The 22593-nt window shown below is 41.4% G+C and overlaps 1 protein-coding gene across 3 annotated transcripts in view; it reads right to left on the reverse strand.

The window, feature by feature from the left end:
• The window catches only part of PLEKHM3 (pleckstrin homology domain containing M3), a 200929-nt gene that overhangs the window by 150882 nt on the left and 27454 nt on the right, over positions 1–22593 (reverse strand). For all 3 annotated transcript variants that reach the window (XM_017546708.2, XM_037745057.1, XM_037745058.1), the window contains exon 3: positions 2406–3341. In XM_017546708.2, the coding sequence (XP_017402197.1) occupies positions 2406–3341 (936 nt within the window). The remainder of the gene's footprint in view (positions 1–2405; positions 3342–22593) is intronic.

Genomic DNA, 22593 nt, shown 5'->3' on the forward strand with positions numbered 1-22593 from the left:
GAACTAAGCTAAGCTATTCTTCCTTACTCCAATAATGCAACAGATTTGCTGAGCACATCTGGAATCTAAAGGCATGGAAGTGTACCATAATTCCAGGATGTCCAGAGTAAGCACACAGTAAATTATTATTGAATGCCTGAACTTAAAAATATATGTACTAGTATAAGACACTGAAATGTCAGTGATTTCTATTTAAAAAAAAAAACTGCTAAAACTAGTATCTCCTTATTTCAAAACCATTTTCCAAAAGTATTGGGTGACTTAACACAGGTCTTTCACACCTGCAGATACATACATATAACCTAGCAGAGCTTCTTAACTGGCTCAGTGTCTCTGATCTCTCCAATCCCATCCTGCAAGTTTCTGGTCCATAGTCACCGAGGCCCTTGGGTCAAGGCAAGGATGATTCACTCAGTCCTCACGTTGGGTAATTTATTTTCCAATAGAAAAGACCAGCATCATAAGTAGCCTAAGTTGAAAACGTGGGTTTTCAATGTGCCACCCCTATTTGGCTTTTTTCAACGCAGGAGCAAGGACAAAATTTCAAATGTGGTTTTGGCTGGTGGTGAGCTTCTTGTTCATTTTTAACAACATACTTAAATCTAATAGACTTGAATTAAAACCTTCCAAATCAGGTTTCCATTTAAAGCCATTCTCATGATAAATTTAATGTCACAAATTGTGGGGTTTAATGAAAGGAAAATCATTTGATTTAGTTTATGATAGATAGCTAGATTGGGTTCAGTGAGGGTTTTGTTTTGTTTTGTTTTGTCTTTTTGAGATGGAGTCTCACTCTGTCACCCAGGCTGGAGTGCAGTGGTGCAATCACAGCTCACTGCCACCTCTGCCTCCCAGGTTCAAGCAATTCTCTGCCTCAGCCTCCCAAGTAGTTGGGATTATATGCGCCCACCACCACACTCGGCTAATTTTTTGTATTTTTAGTAGAGATGGGGTGTCACCATTTTGGCCAGGCTGGTCTTGAACTCCTGACCTTATGATCCACCTGCCTCAACCTCCCAAAGTGCTGGGATTACAGGTGTGAGCCACCATGCCTGGCCTTAGTGAGGTTTTAAAACCTTTTTTTTTTTTTCTTTTTTTTAAATGGAATCACCTTCTGTTGCCCAGGCTGGGGTGCAGTGGCATGATCTCAATCCTGGCTCACGGCAACCTCTGTCTCCTGGGTTCAAGCAATTCTCTTGCCTCAGCCTCCCAAGTAGCTGGGATTACAAGCATGCACCACACGCCTGGTGAATTTTTGTATTTTTAGTAGAGATGGGGTTTCACCATGTTGGCTAGGCTGGTCTTGAACTCCTGACCTCAAGTGATCCACCTACCTTGGTCTCCCACAGTGCTGGGATTTCAGGCATGAGCCACTGTGCCTGGCACAATTTTTTTTTTTTTTAAATTTTACTGTTTTTGGAAAGGTGGAATGGGGAGTAGAGGAAGGATACAGTATAATCTTTTACAAAATAAGATTGTTGACCTCAAATTCCACTTTGCATCTCATCCTTACACAGCAGTTCCAGAAGCCCTGAGCTTCCCTACAATGGGCACAGGCCCATTATGACTCAGCGGTCATCTGCTGAATCATCATCTACCCTGCTTTTAGCCACCTCCACATTTTCTGTCAAGACTGATTTTCTAGATTTCACCTTAAGAGGATTTGACAAGGTCAAGATCAATGACAATTACTGACTGTGGCCATTTTCCTTGCCTAAGGAGTATTAAGTAGTCAGCTTTGGACTTGAATGTCTCTTATGAGACAATTTGTGACATCTATATTCATAGTGACCTTTATTCAAGAAGACAGAGGGAATGGAATCACAGCTGACTCAGGAAGCCTAAATTCTAGTCTGGTTAGGCTTTAGCCGAGTCATTTTGATTTAACAGGGCATATCATAGCTGGTTCTGTTTACTTCGACAACATGGGATAAGGAGAGATGGATGCTTTAATATAGTGAGCTTTTCGAGGAGAGATGCTTTTTATAAACAGGAGGTAGCTGTGACTAGCCCATTAAGGGGATTTTTATTTTTATTTTTATTTTTTGAGACGGAGTTTCGCTCTTGTTACCCAGGCTGGAGTGCAACGGCGCGATCTCTGCTCACCGCAACCTCCGCCTCCTGGGTTCAGGCAATTCTCCTGCCTCAGCCTCCTGAGTAGCTAACAGGCACATGCCACCATGCCCAGCTAATTTTTTGTATTTTTAGTAGAGATGGGGTTTCACCACGTTGGCCAGGATGGTCTTGATCTCTTGACCTCGTGATCCACCCGCCTCGGCCTCCCAAAGTGCTGGGATTACAGGCGTGAGCCACCGCGCCCGGCCCGGGGATTTTTAAAGTGAATTCCAATTGTGGGGTTCAGGATTATTCTTTAATGAGCTTTAGGCTAAAACTCTGCTTCATACCTGCACATTTGAAACTCTGAGCAGTGAGTCCTCGTTCCAAAGACAAAGTCGTCAAAATGCTCAGGAAGCTGGTAGTCACAGACTGGCGTTTGTCCTTCCTGAGTTCATGCCCACGCATTTGATCCTTGGGTTTGTTCCTCAGTGTGACTTGCAGGTTTTGCTCTGAACTCCTCACTGTGTTGGCAGCTGTCTTCAGAGCCTCCATCCATTCCTGAGCCCTCTGCCGGGTCTCAGCTCGGAGGCGAAGGACATCCTGGGGAAAAATGACTTGAAAGCAAGAGTCGCAGCCATCCAGGTTGTCTATCTGGACAGCCAGACACACGTCCACGTTGTAGCTCAACAGTGGATCCTCGTCTAGCTTGCCGGGCTGAAAAGCCATAAGGTAGGCCCTGCTCAGCACAAATGTAAATGCCTTCCAGTTGTTCTGGACAGTCAGCCTGTAGAGAGTCCCTGATTTGAGGATGTTTTGGTACTGTTTGGGGCTATCCAGGACAGGGGACGGTGGCAGCAGCCCACTGGCTTTCTTTTGTAAACAATGATTCTGTGTATAGTCATCATGATAGCCAAGCCCTGGTGAGATTCTCAGCTCATTCTGCCGCCCCATGTAACCAGGCACAGCAGCATGCACGACTTCCCAAAGCTTCTGCCCCCAGTCCAAAGCCTCCCATGGTGATTCTGCCTTTAGCTGTAGCTGAGTGTTGTCATATAGAACTGTATCCACCATCCTGGCCTCCAGGTTGCCTAAAACAGATATGCTCTGGAAGTGTGAAAGCTGGTACATGGCATAGAGGTTTTGATTCCCACTGCTGTCGAGGCTGTAGAAGTATAAGTTGTAAGGTGAAAGTTCTGCATAACAGCTTTGCCAGTAACTGTCATGGTCCTTTCTAATCTCCAGGTAACCCTTCTTTAGGATGTTTGGGAATGTCTGCTTGTGTTCTAGAAAGAAAAAGAGAGGCAAAATATTCATTAGAATTAATTATAAGAAGGCAGGCACAAGAAACCAAACAGATCAGGATTGACAGTCTTCTGGTTCAAATTAAACAAAGTAAAAGTAGTAAAATCCCAAGATGGTACCTAACTGGCAAAAAGTAGCTGGGGAAATCTCAATTCTAAAAACTTTAACTAGGAGGCTGGGTGTGGTGGCGCACGCTTCTAATCCCAGCATTTTGGGAGGCCAAGTTAGGGAGGAATTGCTTGAACCCAGGAGTTCGAGACCAGCCTAGGCAACATAGTGAGAGCCCATCTTTACAAAAGTTTAAAAAATTAGTTGGGTATGGTAGCACATGCCTACAGTCCTAGCTACTCAGGAGGCTGAGGTAAGAGGATCGCTTCAGCCTGGAGGTTGGGGCTGCAGTGAGCTGTAATCATGCCACTGCACTCTAGCCTGAGTGACACGCAAGACCCTGCCTTAAAAATAAAATAAAAATAAAAACTCGAACTAGGGTGGAATCACAAGTACAAGAATAAGTATGTGGCATGGAACATGCAACAACAATGTGACACGCAGAGGTCTGTGTGGAAAACAGAAATACTGGAATAACTGTGACTAGCTATGCCTTATGAATCTAGGAACCAATCACACTTTGCCAGGGTTCCATGTTTTCTAGGTAACATTCTATTAGGTTGGTGCAAAAGCTATTGCGGTTTTTACCATTAGTGATAAAAACTGCAATAACTTTTGCAGCAACCTAACAGTACCAAATACACAAGAGAGAACATGCCTTCTGCCACTGGACCTAACTCCCTGCTAATAATCTTATCTTTCATCAGGTTGTAAAGCGAGGCAGGGTCAGTGGATAGGAGAGAGCATAAAATGTGCTGCTCACAAACTCTCATTTCTCAGATGCCTTCTGCAGCCCTCAAGGCCAGTTCATAGGCCTTCTGTGTAGTTAACCAGAGTTCCAGGCTTGTCCCAACTAGCTCACTTTTCAGGTCTCTGCTTAGATGCAGTTTTCTCTGAGCCTGACTGTGTGTATGCTGTCCCCTGAGCTTGCAATGTTCCTTGCAAAGGCTTTAATCAGCAACTGTACACTGACCCTCTTTCAGAAAGAAAGTCTGTCCTGATTCTCCCAACGTCACCTACACACATGCATGCATGCCTGAGTCAGTATCAGGTATTGCTACTAAATCATTCTATCATGGGCCCTTGTCAGGCTGTATTATAATAGCTTATTTACATGTCTGAACAAATAAAATAAGTCTTACAGTTTTTGTTGTTGTTGTTTTTAAGGCTGTCTTTCCTGCTGGACAATCAGCTCCACTGAGGGCAAGGGTAAGGTCTCTCTTTTCATTCTTAGACCACAGCACATTGAACATTGCCTTGTACGTAGTAGGTGTACTCGTTGAATTAGAAATAAATAAAGCACCTAGCACAATGCTCAACAAATAGTAGGTATAATTCCTCTCCTATCTTCTTTTCTCTCTTCCCCTCTAGTCATGTCATCTGTAATCAATGATTAGCTGCAATATATACTAGTTTAGTACTTAACTAGTACTTAATAAAAAAGGACTATCACTTGAGAGATTTCTGGACATTTTTATCAGACATGAAAATGATATCCATGTGACAGATGTCAATCTCTTTCCTGGTAGAGATTTTTCTCAATCTCTTTGCCCACACACATTGGAGACAGTCATAAAGTAATTGAGTCATTCCCTAAAGAAGATAAATCATACTGCCAAAGGGTATGATTTCTGCTTTTGGCTAACGAAAAAAAAGAGTAGTACAGATCTAGATCTTAAAATAGCAAACCAAAAGAGAAAAGGAGAGAAATGAGGCTGAGAAAAGCCAGTTTTATCTGCTTTACATCTCTGGTCCTGACATTCATTAGTATTTCTGTGGTAACTCAAAAGCCATTAATTTCTTGCAACCCACACTAATCCCTTTGTAGAAAGAGATAATGGATGCCTATTTGCAGGTTATCTTTCTCTTCTGATAATGCAATAAGGGAGGCAGTGCTGTTAGTGACACTGCTGCCACCTCTCCTGGTCTCATTTCCATCAAGCACTGATGATAGTTCAATCTTTTCCATAATAAGACTTAAAACTAGGTGTCCCTCTATCCCCATCCCTTCTGTGACCCGATGGCTCAGCTGAGTCTGCTGAGTAAAATAAAAACCACCTCTCCTGCTTTTAGCTAAGAATTTTCCTCCCCTCTTCTTATCTCCCTGCGAGCTTTTAACAACAGCTCCCAGGAATTAGAAATTCTACTTTAATAGGGCCCAAACCAGCAGCAAGCCTGACTAAAACCTCACTTCTGTCTGACTGTATGAGCTAGGGTGGCAGGTGCCAGCTTGGGTGGACTGAATGAGAAGGCCGGTGAGGGAATCTTCAAGGTTCCCTCACCTTCTAGATGCAGAATAAGGAGAAATATGCACTGGATTCCAACATTTTTTCCCTACTCACCAAGCAATGTTTCCTATCTCTGTTCTGCCACCTCAGCTTCAGTCCTCTTTAAGTGGTACATTAAATTGAAACAGAAAAGAAAAGCTGTGAATCCTAGAATCCTAGGAAATGGCTTTTTTTTTTTTTTTTTTTTTGTAGACAGGGTCTTACTCTGTCACCCAAGCTGGAGTGCAATGGTGTGATCATGACTCACTGCAGCCTTGACCTCCCAGGCTCAAGCAATCCTCACCTCAGCCTCCCAGCCAGTTGGGACTACAGGTACATGCCACCACATCTGGCTACTTTTTGTATATTTTTTGTAGAGACAGGGTTTCACCATATTGCCCAGGCTGGGGAAATTCTTATAGGCTGCTGTTTGTCATGTAATTTCTTGAAAAATAAGAATCAAGAAAAACAGTAAAGGTGATCAGGAAGCTATTTTCTGGGGTGTCCATTCCTCTCTGGAGGGCCTGTTTATATCATACCTTATTAACATATTGTGTGTGATATACTATTTATAAATCTGATCACAGAGGACTAGAGAAATACCATTTCTCTTTAATTTCTAACAACTGTTTCTATTGTATCTGAAGTTTATTTATTGAAGACAGGGTCTTGCACTGTCACTAAGGCTGGAATTCAGTGGCACAATCATAGCTCACTGTAACCTTGAACTCCTAGAGGCTCAAACAATCCTCCTGCCTCAGCCTCCTAAGTAGCTGGGAGTTCAGGTGCACATCATGACACCTGGCTTATTTTTTTATTTCTTCGTAGACAAGGAATCTCACTATGTTGCCCCAGCTGGTCTTGAACTCCTGCCTTCAAGCAGTTCTCCCACTTTGGCCTCCCAAAGTGCTTGGATTATAGGTGTGAGCTACTGCACCCAGACTGAATATTTTTAATATTTTTGCTACTGACAAATCTGAAGCTACATATTTAAATCTAAGTTTTCATTAATTTACTATAGTTCACCTTTTGTTTCTCTGGGCCATATCATTTCAAGTCATTTAATTTAACCCCATATATATTCTTTTAAAGTATTCGATTTCATAAATAATATAATTTCACAATGATTAATTTGATAAATAATATCATAATGAAGTGAAAGTGTTTGACTTAATAAATGAATATCATCACAAATGAATACAGTTGACTCCTGAAGAGCATGGGTTTGAACTGTGCAGGTCCACTTTTACCAGGATTTTCTTCTACCTCTGCCACCCCTGAGATAGGAAGACCAGCCCCTTCTCTTCCTCCTCAGCGTATTAAGCATGAAGATGAAGAGGATGAAGACTTCTACGATAATCTACTTCCACTTAATGAACAGTAAATACACTTTCTCATCCTTCTGATTATTCATTCCTTCCTTCCCTCTGCCCTCCCTCCTTTCTCTCTCTTCTCTTTCTCTTTTTCTCTCTCTCTCTCTCTGTCTCTCTCTCTCTCTCTCTCTCTCTCTTTCCCTCCCTCCCTCCCTTCCTTTCCTTCCTTTTGATGGGATCTCACTCTGTCACCCAGGCTGGACAACAGTAGTACAAACATAGTTCACTGTAGCCTTGAACTCTTGAGTTCAAGCAATCCTTCTATATCAGTCTCCAGAGTAGCTGGGACAACAGGTATACACTACAACACCTGCCTAATTTTTTTATTTTTTGTAGAGACAGAGTACTCCTATATTGCCCAGGCTGGTCTCAAACTCCTGGCTTCAAACAATTCTCCCATCCTGGCCTGCCAAAGTGCTGGGATTACAGGTGTGAGCCACTGTGCCCAGCTTTGATTTTCTTAATAACATTTTTTCTCTGGTTTACTTTATTGTAAGAATACAGTATATAATACATATAACATATAAAATGTGTGTTAGTTGACTGTTCATGTTATCAGTAAGGCTTCTGGCCAACAGTAGGCTATTAATAAAGTTTTGGGGGATTCAAATATTAAACATGGATTTTTTTTATGGCATGGGGAATTGACACACCTAACCCAAGTTATTCAAGAGTCAGCTGTAATACAATTCATTGTACAAATGAGTAAATTATCTGATATCATAAGTGATTCAGATAGGATCACTGACAAAGAGTATCACCATTTCCCCAAAGAAAACAGAGAAAGGTGAGCAAAACAAATCACTGTACCCATGAATTTCATACTGAAACCACAAGACAAATTCCTCATTAAAAAGAAAAAAAAAAAAACCAAAAACCCAGAACTCTCTATTCCCCATTGCTTTCTACTGTGGCTAATATGAAGACTTGGTTCTGTTCCTCCTCAGTGAAGATCCCCTTTTCCTTCTCTTCCTCTTCCTTATAGTATCCAGTGCATGGTTTCGGGACAATAAATGCTACTTACTGAAGAGGAAGAAGGGAATTTTCCCTGTCATGCACCTGATTCACTTCTCTACTGCCAACACACCAAAGAGTTCCTCTTTTGCCATTATTTCCTGTATCTGTTCTCAAAAAGTTTCTATCCGCATGGCCACCTTCAGCAAGGTTGAGTCCTCCTCCCTCCCGGCCATTTTGCCCCCTGTTGCCAGGCTAAACTCTCTGGGTATCTTGCAGTACCTTTCATGTCCCTCCTCAGGCTAATACCCTTCACAGGTTTCTGGGTGCCACACAGTAAAGTCCATACTCCTTAACTTGGCCTTAAACTCTTCATTATGGAAAGTTTCAAACACTTGGAAAGCATGTAGAAGAGTAACATGAATGCCAGGTGCTCATTGTTCAGTTTTAAAAATGACAGGTTTCTGCCACTCTTCTTTCATCTCTCCCACCACTCTCCAACTCTTGCTTTTCATTTTCTTTTTCCTGGTACGTTTGAAAGCAAATCACAGACATTTGTTTCATTTCACCTGTTAATATTTCAGGGTATATCTCTAGTATAACAGATAAGATCGTTATAATACATACGATACCTTTTTCACACCAAACAAAATTAATAATTCCTTATCTAATACCCAGTCTGTGTCTGATTTTCCCAGGTTGTCTCCAACATTTCTTTTTTATTTTTTGAGATGGATTCTCACTCTGTCACCCAGGCTGGAGTGGAGTGGCATAATCTTAGCTCACTGTAACCTCCACCTCCCAGGTTCAAGCAATTCTCCTGTCTCAGCCTCCCTAAATGCTGGGATTACAGGATGAGCCCCTGCACCCAGCCACATTTCTTTAATATTGATAGTTTGTGCGAATGAGTTCATATGTTGATTTGGTTGATATGTCTTTTAAGTCTTTTTAAATCTATAACAGTTCTCTCTTCCTCCTTTTTTTTCATGATATGTATTTGTTGAAGAAGCTGGTTCATTTGTCCTGTAGAATTTCCCACATTCTGTATTTGGCTGCGTGTATCTTCGCGGAATTACTTAATTCCTCTGTTTCCCATGTTTTCTGTCAACTGCTACTTGGACCTCAAGGTTCAGTGAGGTTTTTTAATGTTTTGGTTGTTGATAGCTTTTTGATTTTGTTTCTGTTTTGTTTCGCAAGAATATGTCACAGGTGGTTGTCCCACTTTTAGGGATAACATAATCAGGGGGTTCAGAGTATAGTAGCCTGACCCCTCCATCATCAGTTTCCTCAGGAACCCCACACAGAGTGCTGCTGCTCTTAATGCCGCCATTTTTCTGTCAGCTGACCGAATCACTGTTTCCATGGCTCACCCCCTCCTGACCTTCATGCATTTTGTCCACGGTCCCCCGCCTAGATCTTTCTTTACCACTGCTTGTCCGAGTTCTCTACATACTTGAGGGCTATGATAAAATCTCATTCATTCCTGAAGCCTTTCTTCATCCCTTCTAGTTGAAAACAACTGTCCTCCTCTGAACCCCCATGGCTCTATGTCTATACCATTCTGATGACTTAGAGTCACTTTTGCCTTATATTTCAAATACTATTTCATGCTCATCAAATATTTATTAAATTTTATAATAAAAATTATTCCCCAAATAAGTAAGAAATGTAAAAGAAAAGTTTCTGCTTTACACTCTAGCACCCACAAAATTTTCCTGCCCAGACTGTATACTGTTTGATATGAACCCTTCAGACATTTTTTATAAATATATATAGATAAAATAATTAGGTATGTTCACATATATTAGCATATATAATTATTGAACTATTATGTGCTTTCATTTTGGTTACTTCACAAAATTTTGCCTTTTTAAAAATACCATGTTCCAGATCACAATACATGAAATATTTAGGTAACCTACTTTACCAGGAAAATCTAGACTGCCTGAGTGAGAACAAGGAATGAACTCACAAGAATAGGATTCTGAAGATCAGGCAATGGTTGGCATGAAAGACAAAGTGCAATATTTTAATGTTTTTAAATAACTCAAAAGCCCATGTGGTGCCAATATTCCAAATCAAAATTATCCAGGAAATTTTAAATGACACACTTATTATAATAGGATTAATAAATGTGAAGAGAAGCCAGAGCAGAAAGTGGATGGAGTATTCATAAGACACTATAACACTCTCTCCAAGACAGGCTCATCTGGACTGCTTCTCTGTCAAAGTTTAGCAGATCTATTACACTTCTTTCATTGGATCAGCTTTCTTTTCAGTTTCTCTACAGGCTATCTAGGCTATAGTAAGCTGTAAGGATAAATATTATCTGGAAGTCAGGAAAAAGGACTTACAACTGTTATACAGGCTCAGAGACAAGGAAGCAAAGCAATTTGACCTACATTGATGGAGCACCAACTATGTGCAAAGCAGGGCACTAAGCTTTGTTGGAGACACAAAGGTGACAGAAGTTCTGACAGTGCTTCCAATTTGGTTGTGGTCTCTATTTAAGTCTAGCTTTCCTGAGCAAGAGTAAAGTGCTAACCCCAGCAAACACAAATTCATATTGCTCACCTTCTATCATATCTGTAATCCTGATAATCTCTTCTTATATTCATTTCAGTGGGTCCAAGACACAATCCCCAGAACAATATTTCCATACCACCTTCACTTTCCTCAAACACCTAATTCCACAGTCTCTCTCTGTGCACTGTAGGGAGCTCTTGTATATACATGATACTTGGCTTCACTTCAGCATCATACTAACCCATGTCCTGTAGAAGTGCCATAGTGCACAGCGGTGAAGGCCACAGTTGCTGGAGCAACCAGCCTAGGTTCAACTCCCAATTCTGCCCTTACTGTCTACATGACCGTTGGCAAATTATTTAACCTCATCTTTAAAGTGGGGCTATAACAGTAACACCTACCTCAGTGTAGTGTTGTGAGGAAGAAATAAGTAGCTCTTAGGACAACGCCTGACACTGTGTTTCAATAGATGTTTCCTGTTTCTGCCTTTTAGTATCACAAGAAGAAACTTCTGCTTCCTTGCTTCAGCAGATCCTTCCACCTCTACTCTGTTAACAAATTCCTTCCTCCTTCTCTAGAATCCCTTCCTCTATAACATCTTGCAGTTCTCTCTCTACTAACCTCCTTTCCTCTATCTTCCAATATCCTAATGTTTACTCTGTCTATTAAAAAATTATCTGCGGGATTTCCAGCTCTCTGGAATCCCGTCCCACCTGGTGGGAACTAAAAAAAAAAAAAAAAAAAATTATCTGCTTGATCCTATCCCCTTATGGCTAAACCTGTCTTCTTCCTTCAGATTTCATATGCTTACAATGCCTCTTCTTCCCGGTCCACATGACCTGGCCTCTGGCTATTGCTCTGACCTCATCTCACATCATCTTATATTCCTTCTCTTGTTCCAGCCACAGTCCTCTCTTATGTCCCTTGAACGGGCCAATCACATTCTAACTCTGAGGCCTCTGAGTTGCTGTGTTCTCTATCTGGGGCTTCTCTCCCCAGCTCCACTGCCTTATTTGCCTCCCTCAATTTTTCAACTCAAAAGTGCTGTCCTTGGTGAAGTCATCCCTTACCACTCAGGTTAAAGTGCCCCTCTGTCATTCTCCATCACACCTCTTGCTTTATTTCCTTCAAAGAACTCTCTCCTCCTGAGAACAGGGACCTTGATATCTCTCTCCTTCCCAAATACCAGAGGCTGGTTCCATAAATATTTGCTGACTGTATCAGAAAGGACTTTGCAAGAATCTGTGGAGATACCAAACCCATCAGACACAGATCCTGTCAACAGAGTTTACAGCCCATAGGGGAGAAAAGATGGGCTCCAAAGTATCTGCAATATGCAGCATAAAGCACTCAGAGCCTCTAACACATAAGAGAATTAAGAGAGGGCTTTTGCCTGGGAAGTTCTTAAAAGTCTTGAGGAGGAGGTGGTATCTGAGGTAGACTTTGAAGAGAGGATAGAATTGGATATTCAGAGACAGCAGGAAGTGGGAAAGAACATTCCAGATGGTGGGCCTTCACTTAGATTTTCCCTTTCCTTCATCTATCATCCTCCATCTATCCCCAACTACAGCCCTTTTTTTCCTTTTCACAAGCCCCACTTTCTCTTTATTGCTACTATCACCCTCATCTGCGTTCTCATCACCTCACATCATGACACTTGGCAGAACCTTCTGATTGGTTTCCACCCCTTAGTTCTTTCCACCTACCAATCCATTCGGTATACTGTTGGGGCCTGAGGAGACCCAGTGAAGAGCATTCCTTATCCTCACCCAACTTTTGAACCAACTGAGATTGACAGAGGGTGGTCAGGTACATGGGGATCAAAACACCAGCCAATTGGAGGATGCAGCTTAGTTGTGTATCAACAAATTGAACCCCAGGATTTCACAGACTTACCTCTGAGTCACAAGCATCACTGGATAGCCAGAGGCCTCCCCTCCTGGGGGACTGCCCGTGAAGGGCTGATGGCATGGAAGAGCAGATCTGGGGGAGCAGACCAGAATCAGCGCTTCTTAGGAGAGTAGCTGAGTTACTTGGTTCCTCTCCTAAACTTGCCAATAAGTCATTCCTTCTCAGGGGAAGAGTGTACAAAAGGATGGAGAGAGGCCAAGACTGCTATACTAACTAATGTCCCTTTACATGCACACATAAGGCCACTGAAAAGGAGCCCTGCTACCCTATCGCCACCTTTCACCCCACTAAATTCCACATTTCTTATCAAATACCCTTTTAATCTTGAGTCTCAAGACATTTGTGGGTGCTTCTTGCCAAATATATCACAGTAAGTCTATTCGTCTGGCTTTGAAGGTCCTCCAAAGTCAGTAGTGATTCCAAAATGTCCCCCTGTTCTAGGTTAGCCTCCTGACCATCTCATGCATACACTGTCCTTGTTCCACCTTGGCTTTGTGCTCAACCCTCAAAGCCCAGCTGAAATAACCTTTCCTCAATGAAGACTTCTCTGGCATTCTGAATCACAATCATCACTCTTTTCTTTGCATTCCTGGTTAATAAAACACAGTTTTCCAAGTCAATTAGTTTCATATTATAGTACTCAACTGTGTTTAAGCCAGAAACAAAGGGAAAAAATGAACTAATTTTAGGTCTTTGTTCTCATTACAGGCACATCAGGGCACATTACTCATGACACTGTCACACATGTCCATAGCAAAGAACTTGAAGAGAATGATACTACAGGAAGCAAAGCAGGTCTGTGTCCTGCACATATTAAATTCACTCCACAGGCCCTGGTACAGTGTTGGCCAGTGGAGTACACAGATGGTATTCCACAGATACTCTGTTAACAAATTTGTTCTGGTAGAAATTAACTAGTCTTTTCTATGGCTACTTTGGAGACTTTATTTTTGGGTAAAAAGGGGATATTCTATTTGTTTTCCCTTCATAAACCTAGGAAAAAGATGATCTATGTCAGCTCTAGTGAAAACAGATCTGTCACATATCTGGCTACATATTAGCTAGATATACCAATTTAGGGATCTTTTCCATCCAGTTCTTTGCTACGGGCAACAGTGATAGAGCACACATCAATACATGCCTGGTCAATTTTTCTCAAGTGTGAACCTGAGTAGGCGATCACAGACCCAACTTTTTAAAAGCAGAGTTTTTCTGTCTTCTGTGATAAGGGTAATTTCTAGCCTTTGTTGAACTTTTTGACCCAGGAAACAATTCCAAACATCACCTTTCAAACCATGCTTATTCTCTGCCATGGTGAGCTTTTCGCTCTATTTCTCTAATCTACAAGAATTAAATATAAAAGACTCTCCCATATGTAGGCTGCTGGATTTTAGGCATAAATGGCATTCCATTACCATTTCTTCGTATAGCCCACAGAAATATAGAGACTTAGAGCGGGAAGGGAGTCTAGAAATCCCAGTAGCACATCCAAATGTGAGGCAGAACCTATCAGGTGCCTTCATCAACAGAACCTTAATTTTGTTCAGGTATGAGGCCAATATGCTGAGGAAAGATGGCTTCTCCCTGCCATGTGAAAAGAATAATAATTTGTCTAATCCAATCACAACAATCCTATTTTCCTTTGCCAGAGATTGCCTTAGGGGTGGGCATGTGACCCAGTTCTGGCCAAGGTGAGAGTGCTATTGGAAGCCTCTGGAAAAAAGACCCAGAAGAGATGTCCTGCTCTCTCTTCCTGAATTTTGCTGTTGGTATTTAAGAAAATGATCCTAACACATTTGGGGAGTTAGAAAAAAATTTTTTTTTCTTTCTTTTTTTTTTTTAGCAGAGACGGGGTTTTGCTATGTTGGACAGGCTAGTCTCAAATGCCTGACCTTGTGATCCACCTGCCTCAGCCTCCCAAAGTGGTGGGATTACAGGCGTGAGCCACCATGGCCAGACTCTAGAAAAAATTGTTTTAAAAATGATCTTTGCGGCTGCTGTAGCCATTTTGTACCAATGAGGGGAGAGAAGAGTAATCAATATACCAAGGACAACAAAGCAAAAATAGGGAACACCTGTGGGTCCTGGATGACCCCCCAAGACCACCTACCCCTAAGCATCTTGTTAAGTGTTTTTTGCATAAGTCCTCCACATTCACTAAGTGCTCAATAGTTATCTGTTAGATAAAAGAAGAAATACAGTGACTATTTATGTCACTTTTGGTTATTTTGTTACTTGCTTCTGAAAGCATTCTAACTGACTTAACAGATTTGGAAAGAGATTCCAGGAAGCAAAATGACTTCGCCAAGGTTATACCACAAAGTGGGCAAGTTGAGAGTGAAACTCCAACCTCCAGACTTTAAATCTAGATCACACTGTGTTTTATTTGTGGTGGAGGGAATGAGTCCTCAGGCTGGAGAAGTAGTGTAACACAGTGGTTATGTGCAGTCTTGGAGTTAGGCGTGGCTTAGAATCCTAGCCCTGCCACATACCAGCTGCATAACCTTGGAGGAGGTCATCTTCTCTAAGCCTCAGTTTCCTCATTTGTAGAATCAGGATAATATTTATTATGTTAAACCATTGTGAGTATTAACTAAGATAATGAATGAATGCTTCTTAGCACAGGGCTGAGCACAAAATTATCACTCATTAAGTGATAGCTCTTACGGGCAGTATTAACAATAACAAACTTCATTCAACTTGAATCAAGGAAAGAGAAGCCCTTTCCATTTTGAATAAAAAACAAAACATCACTATTCTGTCTTGATTTTTAAGCACCAATACACATAATTCAACCTTCCATGTGCTCATGCTTGGTAAAGTACAGTTTCTACAATACAGCTGATATCTTCAAAGGACTTCCAATCTGGTGTGGGAGATGAATGGACAAGCAATTATCTGTCATGCACAGCAGAGTAAAATGTGCCATGGGCACATAAAGTGAAAGGGGAAAAAAAGGGATTTTAATTGAGAAAAATCTGGAAAGGTCCCAGGGAGGATGTGGCATTTGAATTGGCCCTTGAAATATAATGGAGGATTTTTGGAAAGTGAAAAGGGAAGGGAAAGTATTCTGGGATGAGGAGACAGCAAAGGCCAGGAGCTTGAAAGCACATGGCACATTAAAAAATGGCAAAAAGGCTCAAAAGGAAGAAGGTGTGGGTGATAAGGTTGGGAAGATACCTAGACGCTTTATAAAGTTTACACTTCATTTTGTAAGAAATGGGGAACCATGGTTCATTTCTGAGAACAAAGTAGTATGAAAAGCTCTGTGTTTTAGAAAGAAAAGTTTAGCAGCTTATAAAATTAGTAACCATAGTTTTCCTTAGCCAAAAAGAAAAAAAAAATTAATAGGATAACCAGGAAAAAATATCAGACATTTTGATTTAAAGGTTCCCATACAGAAGTGCTATGAATCAGAATGTGGGCTGTCAATGAGGCATATTGGGTTTCCAAATAGCCGCCACAGGCCAGCGTTCAATAATGTAACCAATGGAAGCTATACGACCATATAAAATCAATTTTCTGTGACCTATTTTAGCAACTTCTTTGTACTGACTAATCTTGCTGAAGGGTGAATCATAAATTCAGCAAGACACCATGTCCTGGTGACCTCACTTGTTCTTAGCCTGCAGGAATATTCCCACCTCTACTGGCTCCAAGGCTTTTGAGAAACATCATAATTGAAAAAGCAGTCATTTTAGTATAAGTCCCAAATTTGGCTTTTTTTTAAAAAAAGCGAAAGATGGGGAAAAAGGGAACCGAAACAGAGTAACACAAAACCTGGGATAAAGAAACTAGACTGCCATGGTTTTTCTAGCCCTAAAGAAAATCTCTGCTTGAGACCTTCTCCTGAAGTACTTAGAACAAGAAAATACAGGCATAGGAATGGTACCAGGTCACCAGAGAGTGAAACCGACGGAAACAAAAGCCTAGTTGACCACTGCCCTTGCCAAGCAGATGAAAATGTGAACACAGTCAGGAATGGAACAGTAAGTTAGATTCTGGCAGTTTGTTGAGTTTCAGAGCTCTGTAGCTAATGCAAAGGATTTCTTTAAAAATTTTTTATTTTAAAAATTGCAACAGCAGTTCACCCAGAAGTAGAGTTACAAGGCACATAGAAATCTATGTTAAATAATTTCAAACATACCTATGTTTTCATTACAATTTTTTTTATTATCTGACTATAGTAATTAGCTTCCACACAACCATGAGTCAGGGTCAATTCAAATACATCCTAGAATGATATAATTTTGTAGTTCGGAAGGATGATGGAGATAATTTAACCTGCCTCAATAGGTCTATAAACCAAACACAATAGATAATAAAGTGATTTTTCCAAACTTATATGGTGAATTAGGAGTAGAGTTCAGATAACCTCAGATAAGCTTTCGGGTCCTACTTGGGGATTCTTTCCATATAGCCTCATTTACTCTACTTTGCGTCTATACTTTGGTGTCTGTGTGTGTGTGTGTGTGACCTAAATTTCACATATATGTTCACATGACTTTTTATGTTCTTACCTTCTGATATGTTTATGTTTAGATTGTAATTCTGAGATGTTAAGACCTTGTCTTCTTTATCCTATGGGAAAGTCCTTGGTGCTTATGATTGCATCATTACTCAGTGAACATGAACAGATGACAATGATGGAGAGGGGAAAAGGGTTTAGTACAGACGCTAGTGAAGAGTTTGTCTTTATACAACTAAGATCAGTGCTAAGACTAGAAATCAGCCGTTCTTTTTTTTTTTTTTTTTTTTTTTTCATATTCTGGAGTTGGCTTGTAAAAAATGAGCCATTCTGGTAGTAGGATAGGGCCCACTCTCAGGGCTACTTCCCAGTCACACCCTACTACAGCTACCCAGGGCATAGCAGACGCTGGATGGCAGTAAGGAGAGGGACTGATCCTGAGGACGCTTTGGTGTCTACCACCTACCTGGAGGTTCTTCAGAGATAAGCCTGAGACAGAACTATTCCATCCTCAGGTGATATAGATGGTGTTAACTAGGTTGGATTCAAGCCACTTCCCATCAACTGGTGGCAACCTTCATCCACTAGCACAGCCAACATTCCTTCTTAAGAAGTCAGTGCTAGGTCTGCCTCTGCCTGAGGCAAGGTAATCTCTAGAATGCATTACAGGCTCCCAAGTAAGACAGTTAAAAAATGACAAAACCCCAAAGCTCTTCCTTCCATGCTTACAAACCCATCGGGGTTGGTTCACTTCACCTGTTGGCATGCTAACATTAAAGACTGTGAAAGGCAAAGTGACCACCTTCCTTTTGCAGATTCACTGGTCTCCTAAGAAACTGACTGGCTCTGTGTCCACGTATTTCAGTGAGTATGTTAAATGCAGGAAACAATCCTTGCTTAGCTGGATTGCTTTGGTGTGCCTCAGTTTTTCTGAACCAGTGATAGAATTACAAGGCACACACAAATCTTTCTGTGTTAAATAATTTCAACCATCAACCATACCCATGTTGTTTAATTTAAGGTCAATGAACATTATCGTACTGATCTCCACCAACTACTCCCATAGGGATTTACTGTTAGTGAGGCTTTCAAAGTGGAGGGCTGTGGAGACTGAGGACCACTAGCATCCAAGGTAAGGGAACAGCTGCAGCTTAGTGGTTAAGAACCTGGACTCAGAGGAAGACTGCCTACAGTCAAATTTGAGGCTCTACTCCTCCCTCACTGTGGGGATTCAAACAAGCTACTTATGCTCCCTGTGCCTCAGTTTCATCAACCTTTAAATGGGACCAATGAAAAACCCATATCACAAGAGTGCTCTCCTGTGACTAAATAAGCTGGTACCTATAAAGCACTTAGAATTGTGAAAGTGCAGAAAGTGTTAGCTGCCACTGCCATTATTATTACTATTTTCCCCTCTCTTTCCACCTGGGCTCTCCCATTCGCCCTAAGAACAAACACACTGGGTGCTCAGACATTGGCTTTGATAGTAATAAACAAACTGTTAATCTTGTTCACGTATTCTGCTCTCATATATCCCTTTCCCACCCTAGGAAAGCAGTGGCCCCCAAATTCAAAGCAATAACCTTCTATAAAGAAACACAATCAGGGAATAGGGAAAAGTTGAAAAAAGTTAAAAAATTATCTCAAATGATTGCCAGCTTCAGAAAGACTGAAGGGCAACCACAATGACCTCACCAAGCTTTGTGTTCATCAAATAGCAGTCAGATTCTTGTAAGAAGGGAGATCTTAACTGTGCCTATGCAACTCAGAAGTCTGAAATGGTATTTAAATAGCTCTCCAAGACCAGAGTAACATTCTTCCAACATTAGGGGCACTTTATAAGCCACACATAGTCAGAAAGGGGAAAGTGTTTGATTTTCTCTTATCAGGGCAGCTTTTGAGACAAAAGCGTATCATTTTTCAGTATTTACTGCTGCTACAGAGCTTCACAGAGAGGATGGGCCAATGCTAATGATGATGTTAAGGTGGAGAAAGGGAGGATGTCAGAAAAGAGGGTGGAGTCATTTTTTCTAGAGAGACACAAGCCAGCTAAAGAAGTTAATGCCTTTATCAGTTTTACAGTTAATGCGTGTAATTTAACTACGTTCATTTTTACATTTAAAATTTTTTTGAGCACATGTTCAAAGCACTAAGTTAGATACTGAACATAAAACAATGGGTAAAATTCTCAGGTGAAAAGTAACTTTAAAAAGGGAAGAAAAACAAATGGGCAAGAAAACAAGTTTATGGTCCCTTCTATCAGTGACCATAAACTCTGGTGTGGAAGACAATAAACACCTGATCATAAATCAGTATGAGAGAGGGAAAGAATGGGCTATTCCCCATTAACAAACCAGTTAATAACTATGAGAAAGTATAACACAACAAGGCCAATTCATTTCAAGAAATATTTATTGTGTGGCCATTTTATAACCAAAAAAATCTTGAAGTCCTTGTTAGTGTCACTTTGATTCTCATTGATGGGTTTCAAATTCAATTCATAATAACAGCAATAATATCATTAAATGTTTAAAACTTTTATTAAGTGTACTGAACATGGTTCTAAGAAGTACTTTAGATGTTTTTACCCACTTAATGCTCACAAGAAATTGAGGTCAGTACTACTATTACTTGATATTTTATGTCCAAAACAAACACCAAACTCAAATGGGGGTACAGGGTGATTAAGAAACCTGCCTTATGTTATACAACTAGTAAGTACTAGAGCAAAGTTGGAAATGCTAGAAATCTAGGTTTAGTAGAGTCAGTGTTTCTAACAAATATGCTACTTTGTTTGACCAGAAGGCCTCCTTCAGACAGGCTTCCATATGAGCAAAATAGCTGCTACACCCTAGCTACCCACAGCCCTCATTATACTGGAGCCCAATTTGCTTTATGTACCCAAAGCAGCATTTATCCTCAGTAAGGTTCAAGAGCCTGGTTATTCATCACCAACTGAGACAGAAGACACAGAGGCCCTACCTGATAAAGAAGACCCTTGGACTTATTACAGGAGGAAGGAGAAGGATGAAGGCCGGTAGGAGGATAGAGCAGATAAAGGAAGAACCACTCCTGATAAGCCTTTAAGCTGAAGCTGAGTTCAGTAAAGGAGCCAGGTAAAAAAATGAACATTAACTGGAGAAAACATAACCATGCAGTAATAACAGCTGCAAGTAAGAGAGTGACAAGGCTAGACACAAAATCATCTTGACCTTGTCAAAAGAAACCCATTGATGAAATGTCATTTCTTCTGAGGAGCCCCCAGCCTCTCATTAACCCTTATTAACTTAAAACAGCAGGAGTGGGACAAGGGAAGATTATGAGTGATCTGGAGACACTTTGAATTTCAGATGCCTGTGGTACATTCCAAAAAAATGCTCACCAGGCAGTTGGAGATGTGAGTCTGCAGCTCAAGGAAGAGGTCTTGCCTGACCCCAAATCTCCTGGGTCCTCATCTCCAGCTCTAGCCAAGGTACTGCACTGCCTTCCTCTGCTTTTGGCATATTCCTCAGGAGAAACAACGAGACTGTCTTCAGTTTGGATCACTAACTTCAAAGGTTTTAAGGTCAACTTGACTCAGAGATCTTGGCTGATTTTGGCTAGTAGGCACCTGGATGTTGGCATACCCCGCCACAAATGCTTGTGAGAATACTGGCATCAGAATAGGTGAGATCAGCCATGCAGTCTAGAACTCCAGCTTGAGAATGGGTGGCCACTGCTTGCCCCTGCCCTTCACCTGATGAGTGATAAGAACATGATTTATCTTGACTGCTCTCCAGAGAATGGCAGAAAGAAAAGGTGTCAAAAACTAGGCATGCCAGCCAGGCGCAGTGGCTCACACCTGTAATCCCAGCATTTTGGGAGGCTGAGGAGGGCGGATCATGAGGTCAGGAGTTCAAGACCAACCTGACCAACAAGGTGAACCCCTGTCTTTACTAAAAATACAAAAATTAGCTGGGCATGGTGGTACGTGCATATAATCCCAGCCACTCAGAGGCTGAGGCAGGAGAAATGCTTGAACCAGGAGGCGGAGGTTGCAGTGAGCCAAGATCGCGCCACTGTACTCCAGCCTGGGCAACAGAGCAAGACTCCATCTCAGAAAAAAAACAAAACAAAACTTGGCATGCCATTTACCCACATTTGCTAATTCCTGTTAGGATGTCTATCTCCTAGATGACTAAAGGTGCCTGTGGCTGGGAGCAGTGGCTCACACCTGTAACCCCAACAGTTGGGAGGCCTAGGTGGGAGGATTGCTTGAGCCCAGGAGTCCCAGACCAGCCTGGGCAATATAGCAAAACCTCGTCTCTACTAAAAATAATAATAATTAAAATTAGCCAAGCACGGTGGCACACGCCTGTAGTCTCAGCTATTTGGAAGGCTGAGGCGGAAGGATTGCATGAGCCAGGGGGACTGAGGCTGCAGTGAGCTATGATTTACACCATTGCACTCCAATCTGGGTATCTGAGTGAGATCTTCTCGGAAAAAAAATAAATAAATAAATAAATGGTAGTCAGAATATATTATATCAATACTTGCAAACTCCATGTTACAGTTGACTTTTCAAAATACCACTCAGTTCTCATAATTCAATATAATTTAATATTAAACTTTTTTAAACATGAGAATTAAAAAATAATTATCATGGTCCGTTAAGCACTCAGAGGAGTAGTTCAGGTCTTTAGAGAGCCTAAGGAAGGTTGAGTTCTCATATTTACAATCAAAACAAGATCGGAAAAATACAATTGGAAATATGACACCCTCTTAACTTGGCTACACCATGGATTTAGAATGGCTAAGGAGGTTTTACTATAAAAACCTATACGAACGCTAAGAAACCAGAAAAACTACTGAAGTTATTTGCAAATCAGAAAGTATGCCTGCTTATACATGAGCTCAGGCAAAGCTATCATTCTGCTGGGCAATGGGCTTACAGCAACTTGTATGCCCCTTAATATCTTTTTTGTGTGTATGTGACAGAGTCTCCCCCTCTGTCGCCCAGGCTGGAGTGCAGTGGCGCAAACTCAGCTCACTGCAACCTCCACCTCCTGGGTTCAAGTGATTTTTGTGCCTCAGTCTCCTGAGCAGCTGGAACTACAGGTGTGTGCCACCAAGCCTAGCTAATTTTTGTGGTTTTGCGAAAACCATGGTAATAGGTTTTCGCCATGTTGTCTAGACTGATCTCTGACCTCAAATGATCTGCTTGCCTTCTCCCAAAGTGCTGGGATTACAGGCATGAGCTACCGTGCCCAGCCATTTCCCTTAATATCTAATCAGTCATCAAGTCCCGTGCTTTAAAATATCCTTTTCTTAGCCAGGCCTGGTGGCTCATGCCTGTCATTCCAGCTACTTGGGAAGCTGAAGTGGAAGGATTGCTTGAGCACAGGAACTCAAGTCCAGCCATGGCAACATAGTAAGACTCCATCTCTAAAAAAAAAACTGAAAAAACTAGCTGGGCATGGTGGTGCCTGCCTGTAGTCCCAGCTGCTTCAGAGGCTGATGTGGGAGGATCCCTTGAGCCCAAGAGTTTGAGGTTGCAATGAGCTATAATTAAACCATCATATTCCAGCCTGGAAGACAGAACAAGACCTTGTCACTAAAAACTGAATTTTAAAAAAAGAAGAAAAAT

The sequence above is a fragment of the Cebus imitator genome, unplaced genomic scaffold (genome assembly GCF_001604975.1).
Source record: "Cebus imitator isolate Cc_AM_T3 unplaced genomic scaffold, Cebus_imitator-1.0 Scaffold191, whole genome shotgun sequence".
Taxonomy (NCBI): Eukaryota; Metazoa; Chordata; class Mammalia; order Primates; family Cebidae; genus Cebus; species Cebus imitator.